The following is a 23,565-nucleotide window of genomic DNA, read 5'->3' as shown; positions in this document are numbered from 1 at the left end:
TGTTTATGGTTTTGATTTGCTTTTAATAACAAGCTCCCTCAATTGAAATGAATGAATTAGCATAAGAACAAGGGCACAAAAGGGAAATCAAGGATCTTTCAAAAATGCTAACCAAAGGATGAATTCTCTGCTTTGGGTGGCCATCATTTTCTCCCTTAGAATGAGGAGATAAAAAGACGCAAGGCTTCTAATATTTACTGTCTAACTATATAGAGAGACTGATTAGAGCGTGTGGTGCATGGTGCATTATAATACCTTATAATCACATTCTGTACTTCAAGCAAATGCAAATTCTGCCGCATGCTGCCCAGGAAAGCTCATTTTACTGCATAATGAATTAAAAGCACAAATAAAGTCTCTGCCACATAAACACCAAACCACCCCCTACAACGGTGCTACATTTTAAAACAGCAAACTTTATTGTCAATGAAAAGATAGGCACAAAGAGAATTCAAACTGTTTTAACTTTATTGGAATTAGCTCAGTTGATTACAGTCTAGGGTCCCAATTGCTATGGGGCCACATAAATTTTAAGCTAAAGATGATTCCTCTCTAGTCATATTCTAACTCCAGCTATCTATTTTAAAAACACATGCCATTAATCACAAGGGAGGCCAGAAGGAGGTTTGATGACTCTATGTAACCCATCATTGCTACCAGAAAAAAATAAACTCCCAACACTTGTACTATTGCTGATGGATGGCACTTGTAAAACATATTTCCAGGGATCGTGATGAGCTGAAATTGGTGGCAATTAACCCATATCTTGTGCCTTCACCGGCAACCATTTTCATTAAGAATGCAAACATTTTAAGTAACACATTCCATATGTGAATAAGCAATTGAGAAAACAGAGATTGTATGATTAACAAACATGAGAATATAATTTATAAAAGTTAGTGCACATGTACACACTTTAAACTGCCACATTATGAGTGTTTAGGTTCTTCATAAAAAGTAGTTTGCACAGTTTGTTCATTTTCCAGTTGTTACACCTAACAGTGTAACAATAAAAACAGAACACAACAAGTCTCATAGTATGTTTCTTATGGCAGATGATGGCAGGTATTTGTTTCCTTCTGTCCTGTCACCCTGAAGCTCAAAAGCAGCACTGAAAAGAAATCCTTCATTAAGACAATAATAAAGATACATGCTTTTAAAAGAATTCTGAAACTATTTTAATTTAATAGAAATGATTATTAGGAGTTTTATAACAAGTAGCTTTGTTCTAATAAAATTTTTCTGTGTAATAGTAGAGTATAACTAACTTAAAATACCCCCAGAGATCACCAGGCAGTACAAGTTAAGAAACAAGGTCACCCTCTTGTCCTGAGGTGCCAATAAAATGGTGTTAATAAAATGGTAGTGGTCCACAAAGACCCCCCCAAATGTTACATCCACAACATAGTGAGAAAGTGGCTAACTTGAGATTTCTTCCATAAACCTGAATTTTTAAAATGACACTTATTCAAGATTTTTTAAGAAAGCTGAATCTATCCTCTTTGTAAACATAATGCACTAACATGGACTTCTTTCCATCTCTTAGCTATGCTGTATTTCCTTCGCAAATTATCTGGGATGAAAACTGAGGGGAAAGTGACTGCTTCCAGAGTGAGGAGATGGAGATGTTCTGGAACGTTCTAAGCATTACTTAGCCAAGAACATCCTCTTTCCCCCCCAAATAAATGAGTCTAAAGAGATGGTTGTCACACAGCATGGGATTTATGACATCTAATCAGCTCACACTAAAAGCATGGCTCTCAAGCCAGCAAAAATTCTGGTAATGTGTTAGGAGCATAAAAGAAGAACATGAAAGGTTTGCTTGTTTTTATTTTACTGATTTGAGTGGAGAATAGCTCACCTGAAGTTTGCTACTTGTTGCTTCTACTATTTGAGGTTTTTTTCCTTATGGCTAAAGGGTGGTATGAATGTACTTTTAACTTCTGTATGGAATTCACTTTAAAATTGAGGACTAACGTGTAAGATGATTACTTCATTATTGAAAATGTGAAAAGACTGGCTGAAAATCACATCACTCTTCCTCTTGTCTTTCCCTCCATGCCCCAAATTAATTCCTTTGAAAGATAATTAGGAATTATGCAAAATATTGCTAAATATTTCATTCCTAAACTCTCAGAGGAACACCATAAGATGATCCATCCAATCTCATAGCTAGAAAAGAAGTGGGGTTGATTTCTTAGGGAGCCATTTCATGTGACTCAGTATTGAAATGGGGATCAAGAAAGGGAATACATTGCAAAAGGCATGACAGGAGAGGCAAGATAGGAACTCAGAACCTTGGGCAAATTACTCAAGTTGGGAATATTTTACAAAATATTTATGTTCTGAACCATGAAGATGCCTTTATTTCTTGTTTGTAGGGGTTTCCCAAAATAAGTGTGGTAACTGGCAGAGTAGAAAGCTGTGTTGTGTTATCTTGAAAAAGCCACAACTTGTCCAGATCTCAGATTTCTTGTTGCTAAAATGAAGGGGTAGGGCTATACTGCTTAAGTTCTTTCTAGCTACTATAGCTCATGATAAAAATATCAGGCCTAGCTTTCTAATCTGATACCTAACTAACACATCCCAAAACCTCTACTCCCCAACCCTACCTAACATCTACCACTCCCCTTACCCTCTCTAAACCCCTGAAAACTGATCTTAATGGTACTGTATATGAATTTGTAACCTTAATGAAGGGGAGAGGTGACATGGGCAGGGACTTGTATTTGGCAACCCTCTGAATCCTTGGAGCCTGTTCCTAATGCAAGACTTAGAGTCATCTCCTCCTTTGGTCCCTGCCCATGTGCATGCTTCCTGCTGCTTTTCAGCAGTATTCCAAGATGAACTCAGTTGCCAGGGAGAAGAGGTAGTTGATATTGCTGTATTCAACCTTTCCCCCAATCACAGCATAGTACTTTGGGTTTCTGATGCCATTTTCTTGGAATAAGTAGTCGAATATATCTTTAAAGACTTATACTGAGAATTTTGGAAAACAAAATGAGTTACTTCAAACTAGTCGCCAGAAATCCAAAGCATTCAACCTGTCAACAAAAAATGTAAATTTGAGACTAGTGACCCAGTAATTGACTCTTTTGTAAGAGAAACAAACACTAAGCAGATTGGTTTTAAGAAAGGCAAGCAAGCTGTGTTCATGACTATACATAGACCACAAAAGTCTGCAATTCTCCATCAAGGCCTCTGATATTCTAACTCCCTAAGAAAATTTGTACATCACTCAGTTAATTTATTCTCCTAACAATTGAAAAGCAATATATTAATTATCCAAATGCATAAATTATTCCAGAGTATATATATGAATGTATGGACCTCCAGGAGGGAACCAAAGAATCCACTTCCAAAGCACCTCTGAAATGAAGATAAACACAATCCCTTGGGGCAGGGTAGCTGAGAAATTAGGAGGGCGAATTAGCTCAAGTACCCTTCCACACCCTGATACTCCCCGTCTTTTCTCCAGCTCACAGTGTTCCTAAAACTATTCCTTTTCATGAGCCTGATGCAAACGCTTTATCTCGAATCTATCTGGATGGTAACTGAATAAAACTGCACATGCTCAAATTCTCTCCAGCTTCCCACTTCTGAACTACATGTTACAAACTGTCTTCCACACATACTGTGCTCTTCAATAAAAAATGATTTAGAATATGGACATTTTAAACAAATTTAAGCACAACGAAAGCATCAATGTATATCTAGATATTAATAGTCTCAGTACTTGTATAAATTCAAATAATAAACTTTAGAGCACATTCTGATTAACCTCTCTTTAGAGGTACTCTCTAAGTATACCAGGAATAGACTGGAGTTTGTACAGTATTACTTGAATTCTACATTGTTTCAATAAAAAGACCCTTTAGAAAACATCCCCCAACCCCACCCCCACCCCTTGTCCTCACCCTCAAGAAAAGAACTAACAAAAGGGAAAAACTGATTAAAAGCATTCTTGCTAGTAAACTGCAGCTCCTGATTTGGCTTTTCAGATGAGATATTCCACCATTTCTGCATCAGGCTCTTGTCCCAGGATCTGAATGGGAGCTTTTCTTTCCAGAGTACTGGAATGGAAAATAGGGCCATCTAAATAGAAATAAGAGGTGAGAGAACACTTAGAGACAAGGTAAAATCTCAAATTTTGAGAAATCAACAGCATTAGAGACAATGGCAAAGAGAGACTTGCCTGTCACCCCCCTCATTCACGTAAGCATTTATTTGTACTAGAAGAATCGCCTCTATTCATGGCTATTTCCATTTTGGTGGCCTAGAAGTCATTTACAAACTCTCTTCTCTTATCATTCTTGGTTATTACCCTTCAGAACACGAAAAACTCACTCTAAATGACCACTTCTATCTAAATAGTACATGCCAATAAACAAATCTGCATTTGAGGGCAGAACAAAAAGCTACCTGGTACAGAAAATCATTACCTGTTTTGTCTGGATTGCAGGTCAAACTTGGTATAGATAAACGACATGGTCCAGAACTGGCAGCTGGACTTGCCAAAGCCTCAGCCTGAGCCAAAGCTGGATTTTGAGCAGGAGCGGGAGTAGGAACCACAGCCAGAGCTGCAGCTGGTGCCTGAGTCTGAACCAGAGCAGAAGCCTGAGCTGCTGCTGGAACTGGAACTGGAGTTGGAACTGGAGCTGGAACTGGAGCCGGGGCAGCTGGAGCAACCTGAATAGTAGCAGCAGGAGCAACAACAGCAGCAGCAACAACAGAGGCAGCAGCTGGAATTGTTGGAGATGGGGCGGCAGCAGCAGCAGCAGCAGCAGTTGAAGCAGAAGTAGCAACAGCAACTGGAGCAGCAGCTACCATGGTGGTGGTGGTGGCGGCGGCAGTGGCAGAGTTGGTGGCAGCGGTGGCAGTGATGGCAGTAGCAGTGGCAGCAACAGCAACTGGAGCAGGAACAGATATTGGAGCAACAGCTGCAGTTTTGTTTGGTTCAATTCCACGGTCAGTTTGGGTGCTGCAGTCTCGGCTGCCTGTCTTGGAGTGAGCTGAGAGCATGGGGGTTGAGGGAGGCACAGGCGAGGGGGTGGAAGGGACAGGCTCAGCACGGTAGTCTCCACCCAGAAGAATACCTATAAATGAAAGTGAGAAAGAGGTTAGGAAACAATGCATTATTAAACTATAGACATCTGATTATCTGTTCTTCCTTATGGACATCTGAAGTGGAGGAAGTGGGAGGTAGTTCAGAAGAACTTTAAACGAGTCTAAATTCTTCCTTTATTTTTGCCTTCAGTGAATCCAACAATCACTTTGTCAGGCACTTCCTACCGTGGCTAAAGGTTTCTTTCAGACATAGAAACTCCTTGCTGGCCCTCACTCCCCAACTTCCGGTTTAATTTCTTAAACTAAGTGTCGTGGGTATTTCTTTTGATTTATTTTCCCAATGGTGATTGATTCCCACCGAGTTGTCAGACTTCTTCTATTCAGTTCTACTTACAGCCAACACCATACAATACCGGAAAGTTGGAAAGGATCAGAGAGAACAAGTCTGTGGTCACAAAAGAGTCACAAAAGAGTATGAAAATAACTGTGTTATTTGAGGTTGTAGCCCATGACCATAGGCCCCCAAATGCTTACTCTAACCAAAGTGTCAGAAGATCAAGGAAGATTTTAGAAGCAAAAAAAGATGTGTGTGTGTGTGTGTGTATGCAAATGTAGCTTGCTTGCTTAGGCTCAAAAAATGCGCTTCATGCCATCAACAATACTTCTGGGATTTTGATTTGAGGAGAAGGAATGGACAGGAATGAAATTAAAAAGTACATTCTGTTCTCATCTCAGAACATTCTGGTAATTGAAATCCTGCCACCCAGCTCCATTTATCTTAGCTAGAACTCTGGGTCCTCCTATCGTATGAAAGTAAGGGACATAAAAAAAGCTGGAATTTTGAATAATGACTTGAAGGCCTCATGGGTTTTGGACAAAGACAAAATGTCCCCACATGGGGAAGGCTAACTCTGAAAAATTCTAAGAGGAAATTGAAATCATCTTCTTTCCCAGCCAAATAGAACTCAGGATTCTTCTATCTTCTAAGACCTTGGCCTCAATGAATGTTCTATCAGCGAGACTTCATATTGTAAAGGTGCTCTTGAATATGCAGCTAGCCACTCAAGAGAGAAATAAAACAAACCTGGTATATCAACTTCTCTAGAACCTGGACAACCACCCCATTCCACACTGTGCAGGCTTTATATAAGTTTTTTTTTTTAAAACTTGTCACTATAATCTTCCTTATTTACTGTCATTACCTAGGCTCCCCTTCCAGCTCTTGTCATCCCGTTTCTCTTCCATGATGGGGGTGCCAGTCAAAGTGGAAGAGTGGGAGAGCAAGCCTGATCCAGCATTGGAAATGGACATCAGAGACTTTGCTGGTCGCATGGATGATAGCTGCTCTGTCTTACTCGGCTCCTTCCGGGAACGCTGCTGAAGGACTTTGATCATGGCATCTTTCTCAATAATCTGTGCATGGAGGATCTTAATCCTTGGAGAAAAAGACGAAGAACATATAAAGACAATGGTTTCACCTCCATGCTCTGGTTTCACTACCTATATGCCTTGAGCTCCCATAATCATTTTGACTAAGGGGTGGTATAGTTATTTCTGAGCTGCTGTCAAGAGATAGCATTGAAAAAAATGCTTTTCTGCACACCCAAATGGAGATAACAAAACATTCAGGACTTGTTGCTTAAACCTTAGGAGATCAAAGTAGAGTATGGATGAAAAGAAAGACTATACATAAGAGAGTAAACCAATGTAGTGGATGCTGTACTGAAGAATCTGAGCCAACAGAAATAATCTGTCCCCTTAGAAGGTGAGAACTTCTTACATATGAACTACAACCTTCACGTGATCAGTAAATGCTCATGGGTTTATAAGAGACATCAGGTTCCCTACCTCCTAGTTTGAGTGGGCTTTGACTGAGCTGTCTGCTGTATAACAAGGTTCAGGTACAGTCCTAGAAAGATTATCCCAGAGTGCAAATATCAACAATTCAGTTCTAGCAGAGTACAGATGGAAAATAATTAGCAAGTCTGAGAGGAAAGCAGCTCTACTTGAAATTCCATGGTTTGTGGGAATAATCAAAGTAAAAGTCATCCCATCTCAACCTTAAGTAACATGCTGGAGGAGATGGGGGAGGCTGCATTTTCAGGTTGCACAGTTGTGAATAAAGATGCTTGCCCTTCCCCACTGTGCTTTACCAACTTCTCAGATCCATCAGGGTCCAGATTGGCATTATACCTGCCCTCCATGTCAAGACAACGCTTGTTGGCCATCAAGATTTCTTCCTCCTCCTTCTGGATGCGAGCTTCTAGTGCTGTGTCATAACTGATGTTAGGAGAGTGGCTGATAACTGTTGTGTCCCTGAGAAGGAAAATGGCAGTGATGATGGTGGGAGGCCAGCAAAATTAATGAATACTATTCCCCTCCTAAGTCAAAAGCATTGCTGGAAAGCCCCAATCTGAAATCAAATGTGTGAGTCACAGTTGGGTGTCTGGATGATTTACTGATAAAATCTTCCAAGACAGGAAGGTTCAGCTTTCAGAACTATGAGGAGAAGTTATGAATGTGGACATGTCTGCAAAAGTCAGTAGGGGTTCTATGAGATGGGCACAAGGTTTCCTTCAGAATTGTAAAGACATCCTCCTAAAGCATTTTGGCATATAGTCCCTTCAAATTTCCACACCATAGCCAAGCAATAAGAAAATGTACATATTTTCATGACAGTCATCAAGAGGAAAAGGTTAGACGTTGAAGGAAGTCAGAGAATCACTAGTTTATTGCTGCAGATGAATAGTGGTAACTACACCTGTTATCTAGAAACACAATTATAGACAAATCAACAGCTAAGATCAGGTAGGGCAAGCGAGTTGAGTAACTATCTTAAGGGCTTTTTGTGTCAGTGCCATTTGGTTCCTATCTACTCTACACCTGAAATTTTAGTGCCAAATTGGTGAGTCTAACCCAACTAAGTGACTATTCGTTTGCCAAAGTCCCACTGCATAAGGAACCATCGTGCTTCATCTGAAAGTGTCTCTGGTCATTAACTCAAAAGCCAATGAATAAGGTGTAAAGTGTGTGTGTGTTTGTGTCTGTGGGCAGGTGAGAGAAACAGTGATAGAGATGGAGATAGAGATAGAGGATAGATAGATAGATAGATAGATAGATAGATAGATAGACAGACAGACAGACAGACAGACAGATAGATAGAATGGAGGAGAAAGATGAAGGTTTAGCCACCAGGCAAGGCTGATGTCTAAGCAGAGCAAGTCAAAGAAGTGTGAGAATGAACTAAGTGAAGTCATGCATCTTTCTATATTCTTGATTTAAAATCAGCAGTAGAGAAAAGAGGGAAGGAAATGAAGAAAATGGGATCTTATTTGAGTACCTTAGAAGGAAAGAAAAAATCATTCAAAAGAATATTGATGCAATTATATTGGTCTTAAAAGGAAATCAGACAAAAAGCCTAGAAGACAATAAATTGGCACTACTTCATTATACTTCCTATGGGAACGAGGATCTGTGGGAGAACTCGGCATATTTTCTGCTGGCAGCTAGCTATGTTCTTTCAGCTTAAGAATTTGGACCGGTGTAGATGGGGGTGAAGAGGCAGAGGAGTGAAGAGACAGAAAGTTGATGTTAAAGTTGGAAAATTCTGACAGGGCTCTGCAAAACTACGGTTCCCCAAAACGCCTGCACATTTATACACAATACTGTAACAATTTATTTGAATGGTTACTTTAATTGGAGAGTAAGAAGGGGAAGGAATACAATTGCTCTTACCATTTACCAAGCTAAAAACATTTTAACATTTTGGAATTCTATACTTCCTCTATCGCAATTTGTTTGCTTGTAGTCTTACTGGGAGTGTCTCCTGTAAATCAAGATATCCAAGAGGAAACAGCATTGCGCAGTGCTTGAGAGCAGGGTCTCTGACTATAGAGAGTACTGGGATCAAACCCCAGCTTCCCAAGCACTCTGCCATTAACGAGCTCTATGACATCAAGAAGTCAGTGCAGTGCTCTAAGCCTCAGTCTCCTCATATGTAAAATGGAGATAATAATTGTACCTACACTTCATAAGGTTTCATGGGGGTAAAATAAAATTATGCATATAAAACCCATAGTGGCAGGCACAGCATAAACGGTCAACAAAGTTAACTTTTATTAAGAAAGGAAAAGTATAGGTAGAAGGGGAATAATTGAAAAGAATATGCCTGAAAGAATTTCAGTTCTCTGTATAATCCTGGAGGCTCTTTCTGCACTGCAGAGTTCCAATTTGATGACTAAGGATTAAGTGCCAGGACTGTTTAAGAAGTACATAGTGTCAATGCACAGCTATAGGGTGATACTGTGAACCACTGATTTTACACTTGGGATGATTTCACGGTATGGGAATATATAAAATACATCAATAAAAAACAAATGAATGAAAACAAAGTTTTTTTAAAAGGGCATGATGCAGGGCAGGAGAAATTTTTAAATGCTTGGTAAAGTTCAAACTGCTAAGTGATGGGGCTTTTTTTTATCTTTCAGAGATTATAGAAGAACGTGGTATTGACTAATAAATAAAACTACCATGTTAATTTTTTAAAAAAGAAGTACATGATGTTTATGGACACTGGGAAGTTGAGCAATGGCTTTTCACTGTGGGAGCTGGGGCTGGCTTACTGCCTCTTTCATCATATAAAAGACCATTTTTGGGACTCAGAGCCCTGCTAGCTAATTGATATGGACAATGTGCACTCCTCAGGAACGGAGCTTGAAAATGTGGGGCACTTAGTGAATTCCTATGGAGCTGCCAGGAGGGCCCTCAGCATCAATCTAAGGCCAATGGCTTAGGCAAAAGATAGTAAGCACAGTTTTTGAAGGAGCGTTTACCCTGCTGCCTTCCAATACTCTGAGACTATCCTAAAAACATAAGTAGGGAGATGCTGAGCTACAGCTTGAAAATACAACCTACAAACCCTAATTGGCATTTCCTTGAATCTGACATCCCCCAATTCACATTCTTCAGTAAACAACTTCTCACAGAGTTAAACCCTCTCTCTTTCCTTTCTCCAAATAAATTATTCCCATCATATTACTTAGACCGCTCTTTAGAATGCCACCACCAAATTCCTATATTTTAATTAGGCTTTTAAAACTTAAAGTCCTTCTTTTCCTATCAGAAGCATCCTTTTGTTTGTTAATAGTTGAACTCTTGTCATGAGTGGAACACTGTGTTTGAAGTTACTGTGAAACTGGAGAGTGGACATACATGGGTAAGACTAGTCCCTGATTGCAGGAAACTTTTAAGGGAAGACAAAATGTAAATAATTAACTATTACAAGAATGAGTTTGGGCTTTTTCCAATGGGCCATGAAAATTATTTGAGTTTTTTGAGGGGAATGAAATTATCTGAGCTGTGTTTTAGGAGGATAACGTTATCTCCTGCTGAAATGTGGTGGAGGGATAAGAGGAGAGATACACTGGAGTTAGGCAGACAACTCTGCATGGTTGTTGTGATAATCCCAGCAAGAGATAATGAAATCATGAATTGGTGAAGTAGCAAGGGAAATGGAAACAAGCTGTAGGAGGCAGAATTGCTAGAACTTGGAGATTGTTTAGGTGTGGGTGGTAGGGAGAGAGAAGAATGGATGAGCACTTTGGTGTTTCTAATTCCAGGGATTAGGAAAGATGTTACACTATTTTCTGTGATGGGAAATACAGGAGGGGATTTTCAGAAAATTTTGGAATGAGTTTTGATTTCAAGTATATTGGCATTAAAGTTGTGTGAGGATAGTCATATGAGGATATCCAACAAGTTTTTAGTAATTCTAGCTTTAATCTTAGAGATGTCAGAGTTACTATTTGAAGCTATGGCAGAGGATGAGATAATTAAGTGAGAAGGTAAAATGAGAAGAAAGCAGAGGATGAATCTGAGAAATGCCTGCAATGAAGGAAAACGTAAACACGTGTGGTGTGTGTGACCAGCTTCTACCTTTTTCTTTGCCTTTATTTTCTTCTTTCCCTGATTTACTTGCCCGAAAAAAATGAATCAATGCACATTCATAGAAAGGTAAAAACTTGATTCATTAAATGCAAAACAGTAAATTACATGGTTGATCAAATGTGTTATCTTTTTATCCTTTTGTCACCTGTAAAATGTATAATAGTACCCTCCTCAGAGTATTGTTGTGAGGCTCAGTAATAAGTATAAGATGCTAAGAAGAGCACCTTATATAATGAGTACTATATGTGTTTGATAAATAAAATAAAATTGCTATTACCCTTTTGGACAAAATTAATATTTTGAATTTCATATTGGACAAAATTAATATTTTGAATTTCATATATTTATTTTAAATAAGCCAAAAATAATCATTTTACTCTCTATCAGGGCCCTCTTAACTTTTAATCAATGAACCAAATTCTCCTAACCATCCAACTGACCAATATCATAAAGCTGCTCCATCTTATGCCTAACTGCATCTGCTGGTTTGAAACTGTTGTGTACTTCAGAAAAACCATGCTCTTATAATCCAATCTTGTGGGTGCAGACCTATTGTGGGTAAGACTTTTTAATTAGGTTGTTTCTATGGAGATGTGACCAGTTGGACTTCTTGATTATGTTATTTCCATGGAGATGTGACTCCGCCCATTCAAGGTGGGTCTTATTTAGCTTACTGGAGTCCTTGAAGAGGGGAGCATTTTGGAGAAAGCTCAGACACAGATGCTTGGAGATGCTGAGAGAGCCGTTTGAAACCAGAAGTCCACAGAGAAGGAGAGCAGACATCGCCATGTGTCTTCCCATGTAACAGAGAAACCCTGGACTCAGTCTTTATTGAGTGAAAGCATCATCTTTTTGGTGCCTTAATTTGGACATCTTCATGGCCTTAGAATTGTAACTTGTAGCTTAATAAGTCCCCTTTATAAAAGTCAATCCATTTCTGGTATATTGCATTCTGGCAGCTTTAGCAAACTGAAACAAAGGGTAATGACAGAACTTTCCATACTGTTCAAAATGCCTACTCTTGGACGCTTTAAGGCCAAATCTAACTTTTTCTACCCTAATCCTGTCTTCATTTCATCAACAATAATTTCTTGCATTGAGACTTTTCCCTTTGACAAGAGATGCTTCATAGAATCTAAGTGCTGAAAGGGGTAAAGAAACAAACAGTGGTTCATTCTTATATTAAAATCTGCATTCTATTATTCACAATGCCTAAAAACTATAAACAATCCAAATGTCAATCAGCAGATGAAAGAATGTACACATGGCATATTCATACAATGATTACTACTACTCAGCAATAAAAAAGGAATGAACAACAATGTGGATGAATCGCAAAATAAATATACTGAACAAAAGGATTTAATAAACAGTACATACCATATGATTCCATTTTATAAAATTCTAGAAAATGCAAAAATATAATTATAAACAGCAGATAAGGGTTGCCTGGAGTCAGTTGTGGGGAAAAGGGTTAAGTTAAAGCACCACAAGGAAACTTTGGTGTGTGAAGGGACAGTACTCCATCTTGACTGTGGTAGTGACTACATGATTTTATACAATTACCAGCATTCAAAAAACCATACACTGAAAATATGTGATTTTCATTTAAATAATACCTTAATTTAAAAATGTGTATTCTAAAAATGCCATCGATACCACCACAACAATATGTCTTAATTGTGAAACCTGATAACTAACTATGAGGTGTTAGGTTTTAGATATACTGACTTTGAGATACGAACAGATACTGTTGGTAGAAACCCAGCAGGCAGTAACAGTTTGGCACCAGATGTAGGGATTTTAGTTACAGATTTAGAAATCATCACTTCTCCATTTCTTCTTCTTTCCTTTTTTTCTTTCCTTCTTTCCTTATTCAAATACATTTTTTTTGCAGTACAATTATTAAAACCAAGAAATTAAGTCTAATCTAAAGGTCCCATTCAAATTTCCTCCATTGTCCCAGTATATCCTTTACAGGAATAAGATCCACTTCATTATCAAATATTGCATTTAGCTGTCAAGCTTCTTTAGTGACTGTCAATCTGGAACAGTCCCTCAGTCTTTTCTTCTCATTTATTACTTTGTTGTTTTGAAGATTACAGGCCAGTTACTTTGTAAAATAACTTTTAATTTGCATTTGTATGATCCTTCCTCATGATTAATTTCAGGTTATCTATATTGCTATAGTGACAAGAATATCACAGAAGTAATGCTGTATTCTTAATGCACTGTATCATAACGACATGTTTTCAATTTGTTTCCATAATGGTGTTGTTAATTTTTAAATCACTGGATTAATTAATAAGATAATTGTCAGTTGGTTGATAAGTAAATCAATTAATAATTAGTTAATAAGCATTTTATGGGGGAGATACTTTGAGATTATGTAAATACCCTGGTTCTCATAAAAATTTTTCCACTGTTTTTAATGTTTGATGTTTCTTGCATGAATAAAATTGTACAATGATGTTTGCCAAATGGCCACTTTTTAACTCTATGATTTTTCCACATGTATTAGTTGGTATTCTACTGAAAATTAAAGCTTTACTTTCTCATTCACTAAATGTATCCATGTACTCATTTATGCATTCATATGGCCACGGATGTATGAATTCTTATCATACTCAATGTATTATAAAATACTACTATCATTATTTCAGTGCTCAAATTGTCCAAGATTTGGCCAAAGGAAAATCCTTCAAGCTGGTTCCCGTGTCTTTTGAAATGTCTCCATATCATTTGCTTTTTAAATTAAAAAAAATTTTAAAGCAGTTCTATTGAAATATGTTCACATACCATACTACCCATCCAATGTGTGCAATCTGCAGCTTTTAGTATAATCACAGAGCTGTGGATTCATCACTAAAACAATTTTTGAACATTTTCATTACTCAAAAAATAAAAGCCCCATACCCCTTAGCAGTCACCCCTCAATCCCTCTATCCCTCCCCAGATCTTCATAACTGCGAATCTAATTCTGTCTGTACAGATTCATTTATATTTACAGTTTATATAAATGGAATCCTACAATATGTGTTATCTGAATTCATTCGCTTAGAAGAACGTTTTTATTTTAACTATTGTTGTTATTATTATTAGTATTAGTAGTCTCATTAGAGATGTAGATTTACAGAAAACTCATGTAAAAAATACAGCATTCCCATATACCCCCATTACTGACTCTTTGCATTAGTGTGATACCTTTGTTACAATTGCTCAAAGAATATTAAAATATTACTGTTAACTATATTCACAGTTTACATTAGGTGTGTTTTTCCTACATAAAACCTTATTATTAATACTATTTAACAGTGTCATACCTTTGTTATTATTCATAAAGGAAGATTCTTATATTTATACTATTAAACAGTTAATCATCCACAAGGTTCACTTGTTATACAGTTCCATGTTTTATCTTCTAAATTTCTTTCTAGTAACATACACTATGCAAAACTTCCCCTTTAAACCACATTCACCAACATAATTCAGTGCTGCTAATTATACTGAGAGTAATGTGCCAATATCACAACTGTCCATTTCCAAACATTTGCAATCAGCCTAAATAGAAATTCTGCACAAATTAAGCATCAACTCCCCATTCTCTACCCCCATTCTATCCCCTGATAACTTATATTATCAAGGGATAATATAATAATTATATGATTATAATAATTAATTCACATCAGTAATATAATACCATATTAATAATACCATATTAATAATTAATTCATATGAGTAAGATCATACAATATTTGTTCTTTTGTGTTTTTGGCTTATTTCACTCAACATTAAATTCTCAAGGTTCATCCATGTTGTTGCATGCACCAGGACTTCATTCCTTCTTACAGCAGATTAATATTCTATCATCTGTATATACCACATTTTGTTTATCCATTCACTGGTTGACGGACACTTGGGTTGCCTTCATCTTTTGGCAGTTATGAATAATAGTACTATGAACAAAGGTATACAAACATTTGTTTGAGCCCTTGCTTCCAGTTCTTCTGTGTATATATGTAGCCACAAGATTGCCAGATCATATGGAAATTCTATACTTAACTTCTTGTGGAAAAGCTGAACTGTCTTCCACAGCAGATGCACTATTCTATGTACTCACGAAATAGAAATAGTAAATAAGTGTTCCTATTTCTCCACATCCACTTCAACACTTGCAATTTTCTTTATATTTAGTAGTAGACATGAAATGATATCACATTGTGGTTTGAATTGGCATATGCCTAATAGCTGGTGATGTTCAGCATTTTTTTATGCGCTTTTCAGCTTTTGTATGTTCTTTTTAGAAAAGTGTCTATTCAAGCTTGTTGTCCATTTTTTCATTTGGTTCTTGTCTTTTTACTGTTGAGTTATAGGATTTCTTCATATATTCTGTATATTAAACCCTTACTGGATATTTGGTTTTCAAATATTTTCTCCCATTGGTTAGGCTGTCTTTTCTTTCTTATGACACATTCTTTTGAGGGTCAATTTTTTTTAATTTTGAGGAAGTCCCATTTATCAATTCCTTCCTTCACTGCTTGTGTTTTGGGTGTAAAGTTTAAGAAACCATTGCTTACCACTAGATCTTGAAGATGCTTCCCTACATTTTCTTCTAGGAGTTTTATGGTCTTGGTTCTTATATATAGATGTTTGATCCATTTTGAGTTAATTGTATAAAGTGTGAGAAAGGAGTTTTCTTTTATGGTCTTGAACATGGATATCCTTTTCTTCCAGCAGCATTTAATGAAAAAACTATTTTGTCCCAGATGAATGGACTTGGCAGCTTTGTCAAATATCAACTGGCCATGGATGTGAAGGTCTATTTCTGAACTCTCAATTTGATTCTATTGGTCAATATACCTATTTTTGTTCCAGTACCAAGCTGTTTTATACACTGTAACTTTGTAGGATGCTTTAAAGTCCGGAAGTGTGAGTCTTCCAACTTCGACCTTCTTTTTCAAAATGTTTTTAGGTATTCAGGGCCCTTTACCTTTCACCCAAAATTTGATATTCGGCTTTTCCATTTCTGCAAAGTAGGCTATTGGAAGTTTGATTAGGATTGCACTGAATCACTAAATAAAGCTGGGTAGAATCGACATCATAACAATATTTACTTTTTCAATATATGAACATGGAAAGTCTATCCATTTATTTAGGTCTTCTTTGATTTCTCTTAGTAATGTTTTGTAATTTCTAGATACAAATGCTTTCCATCCTTGGTTAAATTTATTCCCAGATATTTGCGTCTTTTAGTTTCTATTGTAAATTGAATTTTTTCTTGGTTTTCTCTTGAGATTGTTCATTACTACTGCAAAGAAACACTACTTATTTTTGCAGGTTGATCAAGTATCCTGCCCCTGTGCTGAACTCATTTATTAGCTCAAGAAGCTTTGTTGTAGGTTTTTTGAGATTTTCTATATATAGGATACATCTTCCTTTGAAAGTGGGATGCCTTTTATTTCTTTTTCTTGCCTAATTGCTCTAGCTAGAATTTCTATCACAACGTTGAGTGACAGTGGTAACAGTGGGCATCTTTGTCTTGTTTCTGATCTTAGAGGGAAAGTCTTCAGTCTTTCACCATTGAGTATGATGTTAGCAGTGGGTTTTTCATATATGCCTTTTATCATGTTGAGAAAGTATCCATCTATTTCTCTCTTTCAAAGTGTTTTTATAAAGAAGGATGCTGGATTTTGTTCAAATGCCTTTTCTGCATCTATTGAGATAATCATGTGTTTTTTTCCTCTTCGGTTTGATAATATATTGTATTAAATTTATTGTTTTGAATGTGTTGAACCACCTTTGCATACCTGGGATAAAATCCACTTGACCGTCTGTATAATTCTTTAAATGTGCTGTTGGGTTAGATTTGCAAGTATCTGATTGGTACTTATCTTGTACTATCTTTATCTGGTTTTGGTATGAGGGTGATATTGGCTTCATCGAAAGAGCAAGGAATTGTTCCCTCCTCTTCATTTTTTTGGAGGAGTTTGAGCGGGATTGATATTAATTCTTCTTGGAATGATTAGTATAATTCACCTATGAAGCCATGTGGTGCTGAACTTTTCTTTGTTGGGATATTTCTGATGACTGCTTCAATCTCTTTTCTTGTAATTCATCTGTTGAGATCTATTTCTTCTAGAGTCAGTGTAGGTTGTTGGTGTTTCTAGGAATTTGTCCGTTTCATCTAAGTTGTCTAATATGTTGGCATGCAGTTGTTCATAGTATCCTCCTATGATCTTTTTTATTTCTGTGGGAGAAGTAGTAATGGCTCTCCTCACAATTCTGATTTTATTTATTGCATCTTCTCTCTTTTTTCTTTGCAGTCTAGCTATGGATTTGTCAATTCTATTGAGCCTTTCAAAAATCAACTTTTGGTTTTGTTAATTCTCTCTATTGATTCTTTGTTCTCAATTTCATTTAATTCTGCTCTAACCTTTATTTCTTTCTTTTTGCTTGCTTTGGGATTAGTTTGCTGTTCTTTTCCCAGTTCTTTCAGGTGTGCCTTTAGATCTTTGATTTTCTCTCTTTCTAATTTATTAAGGTAAACATTTAAGCATATAAAATTTATTCCCTGCACTGCTTTCAGGGCATTCCATAAGTTTTGATGTGTTGTGCTCTCGTTTCCATTTGTCTCAAGATACTTAATGATTTATTTTGCAATTTCTTCTTTGAACCACTCATTGTTAAGGAATGTGCTGTTTAACCTCCATGTATTTGTGAATTTTTCAGCTCTTGACTGGTTATTGATTTTTAGCTTGGTTCCATTACAGTCGGAGAAAGTGCTTTGTATAATTTCAATCTTTTAAAATTTACTGAGCCTTGCTCTGTGACCCAACATGGTCTATCCTGGAGAATGATCTATGAGCATTTTAAGAGAATATCCTGCTGTTTTGGGTTACAAAGTTTGCATATATCATTAGGCTTAGTTCATTATATCAATTGTTAAAGTTTTCTGTTTCCTTACTGACGCTCTGTCTAGTTGTTGTATCTATTGATGAGAGTTGGTATTAAAACCCCAACTCTTATTGTAGAGATGTCTGTTTTTCCCTTTAGTTTTGCCAGTGCTTGCCTCATGTATTTTGGGGCTCTCTGGTTAGGTGCATAAATGTTTATGGTTGTTATTTCTTCTTGATGTATTGTTCCTTTTATTAATATGTAGTATCCTTGGTAACAGGTTTGCACTGAAAGTCTATTTTCTCCAATATTAGTATAGCTACCCCAGCTCTTTATTGGTTACTCTTTGCATGGAATGTCTTTTTCTAACCTTTCAACTTCAACCTATCTGTGTCCTTCAGTCTAAGCTCAGTCTGTTTTAGATAGCATATAGATGGATCACACTTTTGTATCTATTTTTCCAATCTGGGTCTTTTGATTTGAAAGTTTAATCCATTAATATTCAGTGTTAACACTGTAAAGGCAGTACTTACTTCAACCATTTATTCTTTTGTTTTATATGCCATATAATATTTTTGCAATTTTTTACCCTTTAGTTACCCTTACTGATAGTCTTCATTTCTACACTCTCTGCCAAGCCTCTCTCACCTGTCTTTTTCTTTCAGTCTGGAGAACTCAGTTTAGTATTTCTTGTAGAACTGCTCTCTTGTTGATGAATTCTCCCAGCTTTTGTTTATCTGTGAAGATGTCAAACTCCCTTCTCATTCTTGAAGGACACGTTTGCTGGATAAAGTATCCTTGCCTCTCAGTTTTCCTCTTTCAGTACCTTAAATATATCATACCACTGCCTTTTCATCTCCATGTTTTTTTCATGGATTATTTCTTTAAATATTCTTTCTTCCCCCTTTCCTTTCTGAGACACCCATGATACATATGTATTATGCTTTGTGCTATCATTCAATTCCCTGAGACCCTGGTCAGTTTTTCCATACTTTTCTTCATAGGTTTTTTTGCCTGTGAGATTTCAATCATCCTCACTTCTAGTACTGATTCTTCCTTCCACCTGTTCAAATCTGCTGCTGTATTTCTCTAGTGTATTTTTAATCACTTCTATTTGCCCTCTTATTCCCATAAGTTCATTAATTTTCTTTTCATGTTTTCAAATTCTTTATGCTTAGCCAGTGTCTTAATATCTTTTATCTCTTTAGCCAAGTGTTCCTGCATCTCCTTGAACTGATTTAGGAGATATGTTTGAACATTTTTTATTAATTGCTCCAAATTCTGTGTCTCTCCTGAAGTTTTAATCTGTTTCCTTGATTTGGCTATGTCTTCCTGATCCTTAGGGTGGCTTGTAATTTTTGCTGATTTCTAGGCATCTGGTTATCATTATGAGCTTCTCTCTCTTGCCTAGAGTTTTATCATTGATTGGCTTTGTGTTGAGGCTCTTCTTTGACAGTTGGTTCAATGTACTCTAGACCTTTAGAATTGTCCATGTTTGACTGATCAAATTTATTCAGCTTTTCTATATCTGTTTCCTACCCAGGGTATGCAGTACAATTAAAAATTGTGCAATTTGTGAAACCATTTCATTTCCAAAGGACATCTTCATTTCTTCTGTTAATTTTCAGGGAAGCTTGACCTGTTCTGTTCGCTTTTGTTTTGCTTCTATAATTTTTTTGTGCTCTCCTTTCATAGCCTGTAGCTGCTTTTTCCTGGAGGGCAATGTCTGAGAGGAGGGTCACCCAGAGAGGCCTTTCCAAGTCAATATTTCTCAGCCAAAACAGGCCAGGGATCCATGAAGGGAGCTCACAGGAGTTCCAAAGAGCCCTGAGGAAAGGGTCAGGAAAGAAACCAAAAGGCTACCCAAAGCTGTGTTTTCCTGGTCTAGCCAGATGACGGTGATCCTCAGCAAACTTTTTCACATGGCCATCTGTTAATCCTTCTTCTTTGGATCTCCACTGCCTTCAGCCCTATCAGAGGCAGGGTTTTTATGTTGGAAAGGGACAAAGGGAAAAACCTTGGCCAATACCGACATTTAAACATGGGAGGAGCAAAAATGAAACAACTGGACAAAGAAGGATTCATAAGAGATGTTGGAGGGTTAGGCAGAAGACCCCAAAGAATCTATAATAAAGTTTTCTGATAGTTGCTACTTCCAAAATTTGAAATCTCATGGTGAAGAAAGAAGAAGTAAACTAACCTCACGGCAGAACATGAGAGCACTATATTTGGACATATAGTATAATACTAGAAATGAAATCCTCTAGAGGAGTCACTCCAATTCTCATTCTGCAGATACCTGAATACAGTTTCTCTCCTGTGGGTTAGATTATTAGACACACAAGTGGCAAGTAACCAAAAATGGAATGTTTTCCTGAGGAACTATCTTGGGCGCTCCTGTTTGGTGGGAGATAGCTGCTTTTATCATATTAAATTATAAACATGCATGCATATTTTGTTGAAAACAGTAATGAAATGGAAACTTTTTACCTGATGATGTAAAGGAATTTGGTTAAAATTAAATTTAACTTATGGAAGCCAACATATTTGGAACTCCATCTGAAAAGGGATTCTACCAGTACTGAAACCTTTCCAGGGAGGAAAGAAAGAGAGTAATTTCTTTATAGATGGTTCCCAGTGACATTTTAGCTTTCCTGTATTTTGACATGGAGTCTATGTATAACCAGAGACTCATCTGAAGGCAGTTACAGCTGCAGACATTCCAGTACCAAGAATACTGAACATCTACTATGATCCCAAACTGCATACCCTCACCTTGGCCCATTTCAGGAGCTGTTTCTTTCCCAAAATGACAAAATTACCTCACATCTTTCCCTCCCAATAACAACAATGTTTTCAGTTGGGGTTTCATAAATCACCTCTGAACAAGTGCTAGACTGGGGTGTTTCCTTGGGATGTAGTAGCTAAAATTACACTTAATTTTGCTTACAACCTCTCTATCATCTTCCAGCACAGCTGGGTTTTCGTGCACTCTATTACTACATTGGCATATTCTGAGCACACCTTTCCCAGGGAACAGAGATAATTAAGTTGTAAGTCCATAAGAACCTAGAAATCAAGACACAGGAAGCTTCAATCTATTTAAGTTATAGGGAATGTCTGGAGACAAGTAGAACATGCTAAAAAATTTAAGATGTCTTCCTGGAGAATTGAGGGTAGATTTATAAATCACCAGTTCAGCTTTTGAGCACTGACTCCCGTCAGATTTGGCATGAGAAAGACTTAAACATAAATGTATATACCACCCCCTTCACACACAAATCCCAACCCAAATCTGGTAAGTGATTTGAGACTCTTCTGGTGTAACACACTTCAGAGAGTGTTGAAACCAACACTGGCTTTGAAATAAGTTTCTGGGTAAAAATCACCTACGTAGGTAAAATATGTTATAGTCCACCTTAGATACCAAATTCTAGACCAAGGTTCTGTCTTTATCTCCAAAACCCACCTCATTTCCTGATTTGAATTTAGTTTTGTTGTTGGTTTCATGCTAAAAACATTGTTTCCTCCAAAGTCCAATAATTAGTGTTTATAATGTGAAAAGAAAAACAAATAAGAAGGGAAAAATTAAGAATCCTCCCACCACTTTCTCTGCCTACCAGATGGAATATGACTGCTTACATGTGATGAGCTCATGTACACAAAGAATGTGGCCTTCAAATATAGACCTCCTCAAAGGGCAGGGATGGATTCATGTTTGGCATAGTCTTTGACATACCTTGGAAAAGCCAGAGCTATCAAATGGCAGCAGCTACTCCTCAGTGACATTTAGTTCTGTGTGGCATTTCTCTGGAGAGGCTTTCTCTCCAGTCTGGGGCCAATCAAAAAACCTACACATGTGGCTGAAAGAATCTATCACTCTGGTGAAGGAGGTGTATAAGCATTCAGTTGATCCCACCTGCAACTGTTCTGGCTTCAAAGCAAAGTTTAACTACGATTCCCATAAGTTCATAAAGTAACTTTAATTTTCAAATCCCTGATTCTCTGCCTCCACAGTCATTCATCTGGCTTTTTCATAACCAGATGAAAGAAAGCACACTTAAGCAGAAATGGAAGGAAAAAACCAGAATATTAAAGAAAAACGAGCCCACTAATAAATCTATTCATCAGTGTACTGGATTGAATAGTGCCTCACCAAAATTAGTGCTCACTGGGAACCTCCAAATGTGACTTTATTTGGAAATGGTCTTAGCTGATGTAATTAAGTAAAGATCTAGAGAGGAAATCATCCTAAATTTAGGGTGATCTCTAAATCCGAACACTGATGTCCTTATGAGAAGGGGAGCAGACACAGTTACACACAGAGAAGAAGGCCATGTGAAGACGAAGGCAGAGATTGGAGTTATGCTGCCACAAGCCAAAGGATGCCTCAGGCCACCAGAAGCTGGAAGAGCCAAAGAAGGATTTTTCTTTAAGAGTCACTGTAGGAAGGAATGATCCTGTCAACATCCTTATTTCAGACTTCTGATCTCTAGTATTGTGACAGTATAAATTTCTCTTATTTTAAGCCACTTATCCAGTTTGTGGTACTTTGTTATGGCAGCCCTACTATACTAATGCAATCAGTTACTGTTTTGTTCTCCTTACCAACCCTTTTCAAGCAGTGACCTTACTACCCAACTACTGACCTCTGAGCAGCCACAGTTGCAGCAGCATCCAGGGCAAAATGTCTCATCACATTCTCCTCCAAGTACTTCTGCTCCCACTTAGTCATATCAGCTTCCAGGGCCAGGATCCTCTCCTCCTTCTCACGAAGCAACTCCATAAGTGCAGCAGCATTGCATTCCGAAACGTTGGTGGGCTGAGAGTTGCCCTGGCGCTGTTGGTGGAGATTCCCAAGACATCTCATGTTAGTGAGAGGAGAACCATCGTGCTAAGCTCCATTTTAAAAGCCCCTGTTCCTGGGAGTGCAAGGGTAGTTCAGTGGTAGAATTCTCGCCTACCATGTGGGAGACTCGGGTTCGATTCCCAGCCCATGCACTTCCTCCAAAAAATCAAACAAGCAAACAAAAAACTTCAATAAATAGTGCTGCAATAACAGGATACTCATATGAAAAGTAATGAAATGTGACCCTGCCATACAGCATACAAAATTTTTTTTTAAAGCCCCTATTTTAGAAAGGATTACTGCCCAAGTACCTTCCAGTTTGGATTCTAATTCTGAAGCAAGAGGAATTCAGATCTTCCCCAAAGACCACAGGACTTTCTATCTTGGGCTTGAATAAGGTACTGCCTTGGTCAAGAAAGGAGCTTGCCACATTAAATTGTCATGCTCAGAAAGTGGTTCAGTAAGGGTTAAAAAGTGCTATCCTTGCCTGCCAGCATTGTACACAATAGATATGGGAATAAAAATTCTAGAATTTATTTCTTCCTTTGCCCCTAACTTGCTAAGTGACTGTAAATGAGTTATGCAACCCTTTCTGGGTATTGATTCTCTCATCTAACAATGAGAATCAGAATACACAGATGATTTCTAAAGACTATTTTCAATTCTAAATGTTTATGAGTCCATTTGTACAGCATTTCACTACCTAGAGGAACTACTGTTTCTAGGATGCATGTGAAAATAAAAGATGCAAGATACTAGGCCTTAAGGATTTTGATGAGATAGGAAGTTAAGGAAGCAGACTTCATATT

The 23,565-nt window shown here is 37.4% G+C and overlaps 1 protein-coding gene across 5 annotated transcripts in view; it reads right to left on the bottom strand.

Moving 5' to 3' along the window:
* Positions 1-396: 396 nt before the first annotated feature.
* Positions 397-23,565, bottom strand: part of AMOT (angiomotin) — a 72,250-nt gene continuing 49,081 nt past the window's right edge. For 4 of the 5 annotated variants that reach the window (XM_077145684.1, XM_077145686.1, XM_077145685.1 and 1 more), the window contains 5 exons: positions 22,557-22,747; positions 7,261-7,383; positions 6,270-6,502; positions 4,443-5,096; positions 397-4,095 (listed from right to left, as the gene is read on the bottom strand). In XM_077145684.1, coding sequence (XP_077001799.1) covers positions 3,998-4,095; positions 4,443-5,096; positions 6,270-6,502; positions 7,261-7,383; positions 22,557-22,747 — 1,299 coding nt within the window. In that variant the 3' untranslated portion in view covers positions 397-3,997. The remainder of the gene's footprint in view (positions 4,096-4,442; positions 5,097-6,269; positions 6,503-7,260; positions 7,384-22,556; positions 22,748-23,565) is intronic. The other variant, XM_077145687.1, reaches the window with a different exon arrangement.

Source organism: Tamandua tetradactyla, chromosome X, assembly GCF_023851605.1.
Source record: "Tamandua tetradactyla isolate mTamTet1 chromosome X, mTamTet1.pri, whole genome shotgun sequence".
Lineage (NCBI taxonomy): Eukaryota > Metazoa > Chordata > Mammalia > Pilosa > Myrmecophagidae > Tamandua > Tamandua tetradactyla.
Note: the sequence above shows the minus strand (reverse complement) of the source record. Positions and strands in the feature narration are given on the sequence as shown.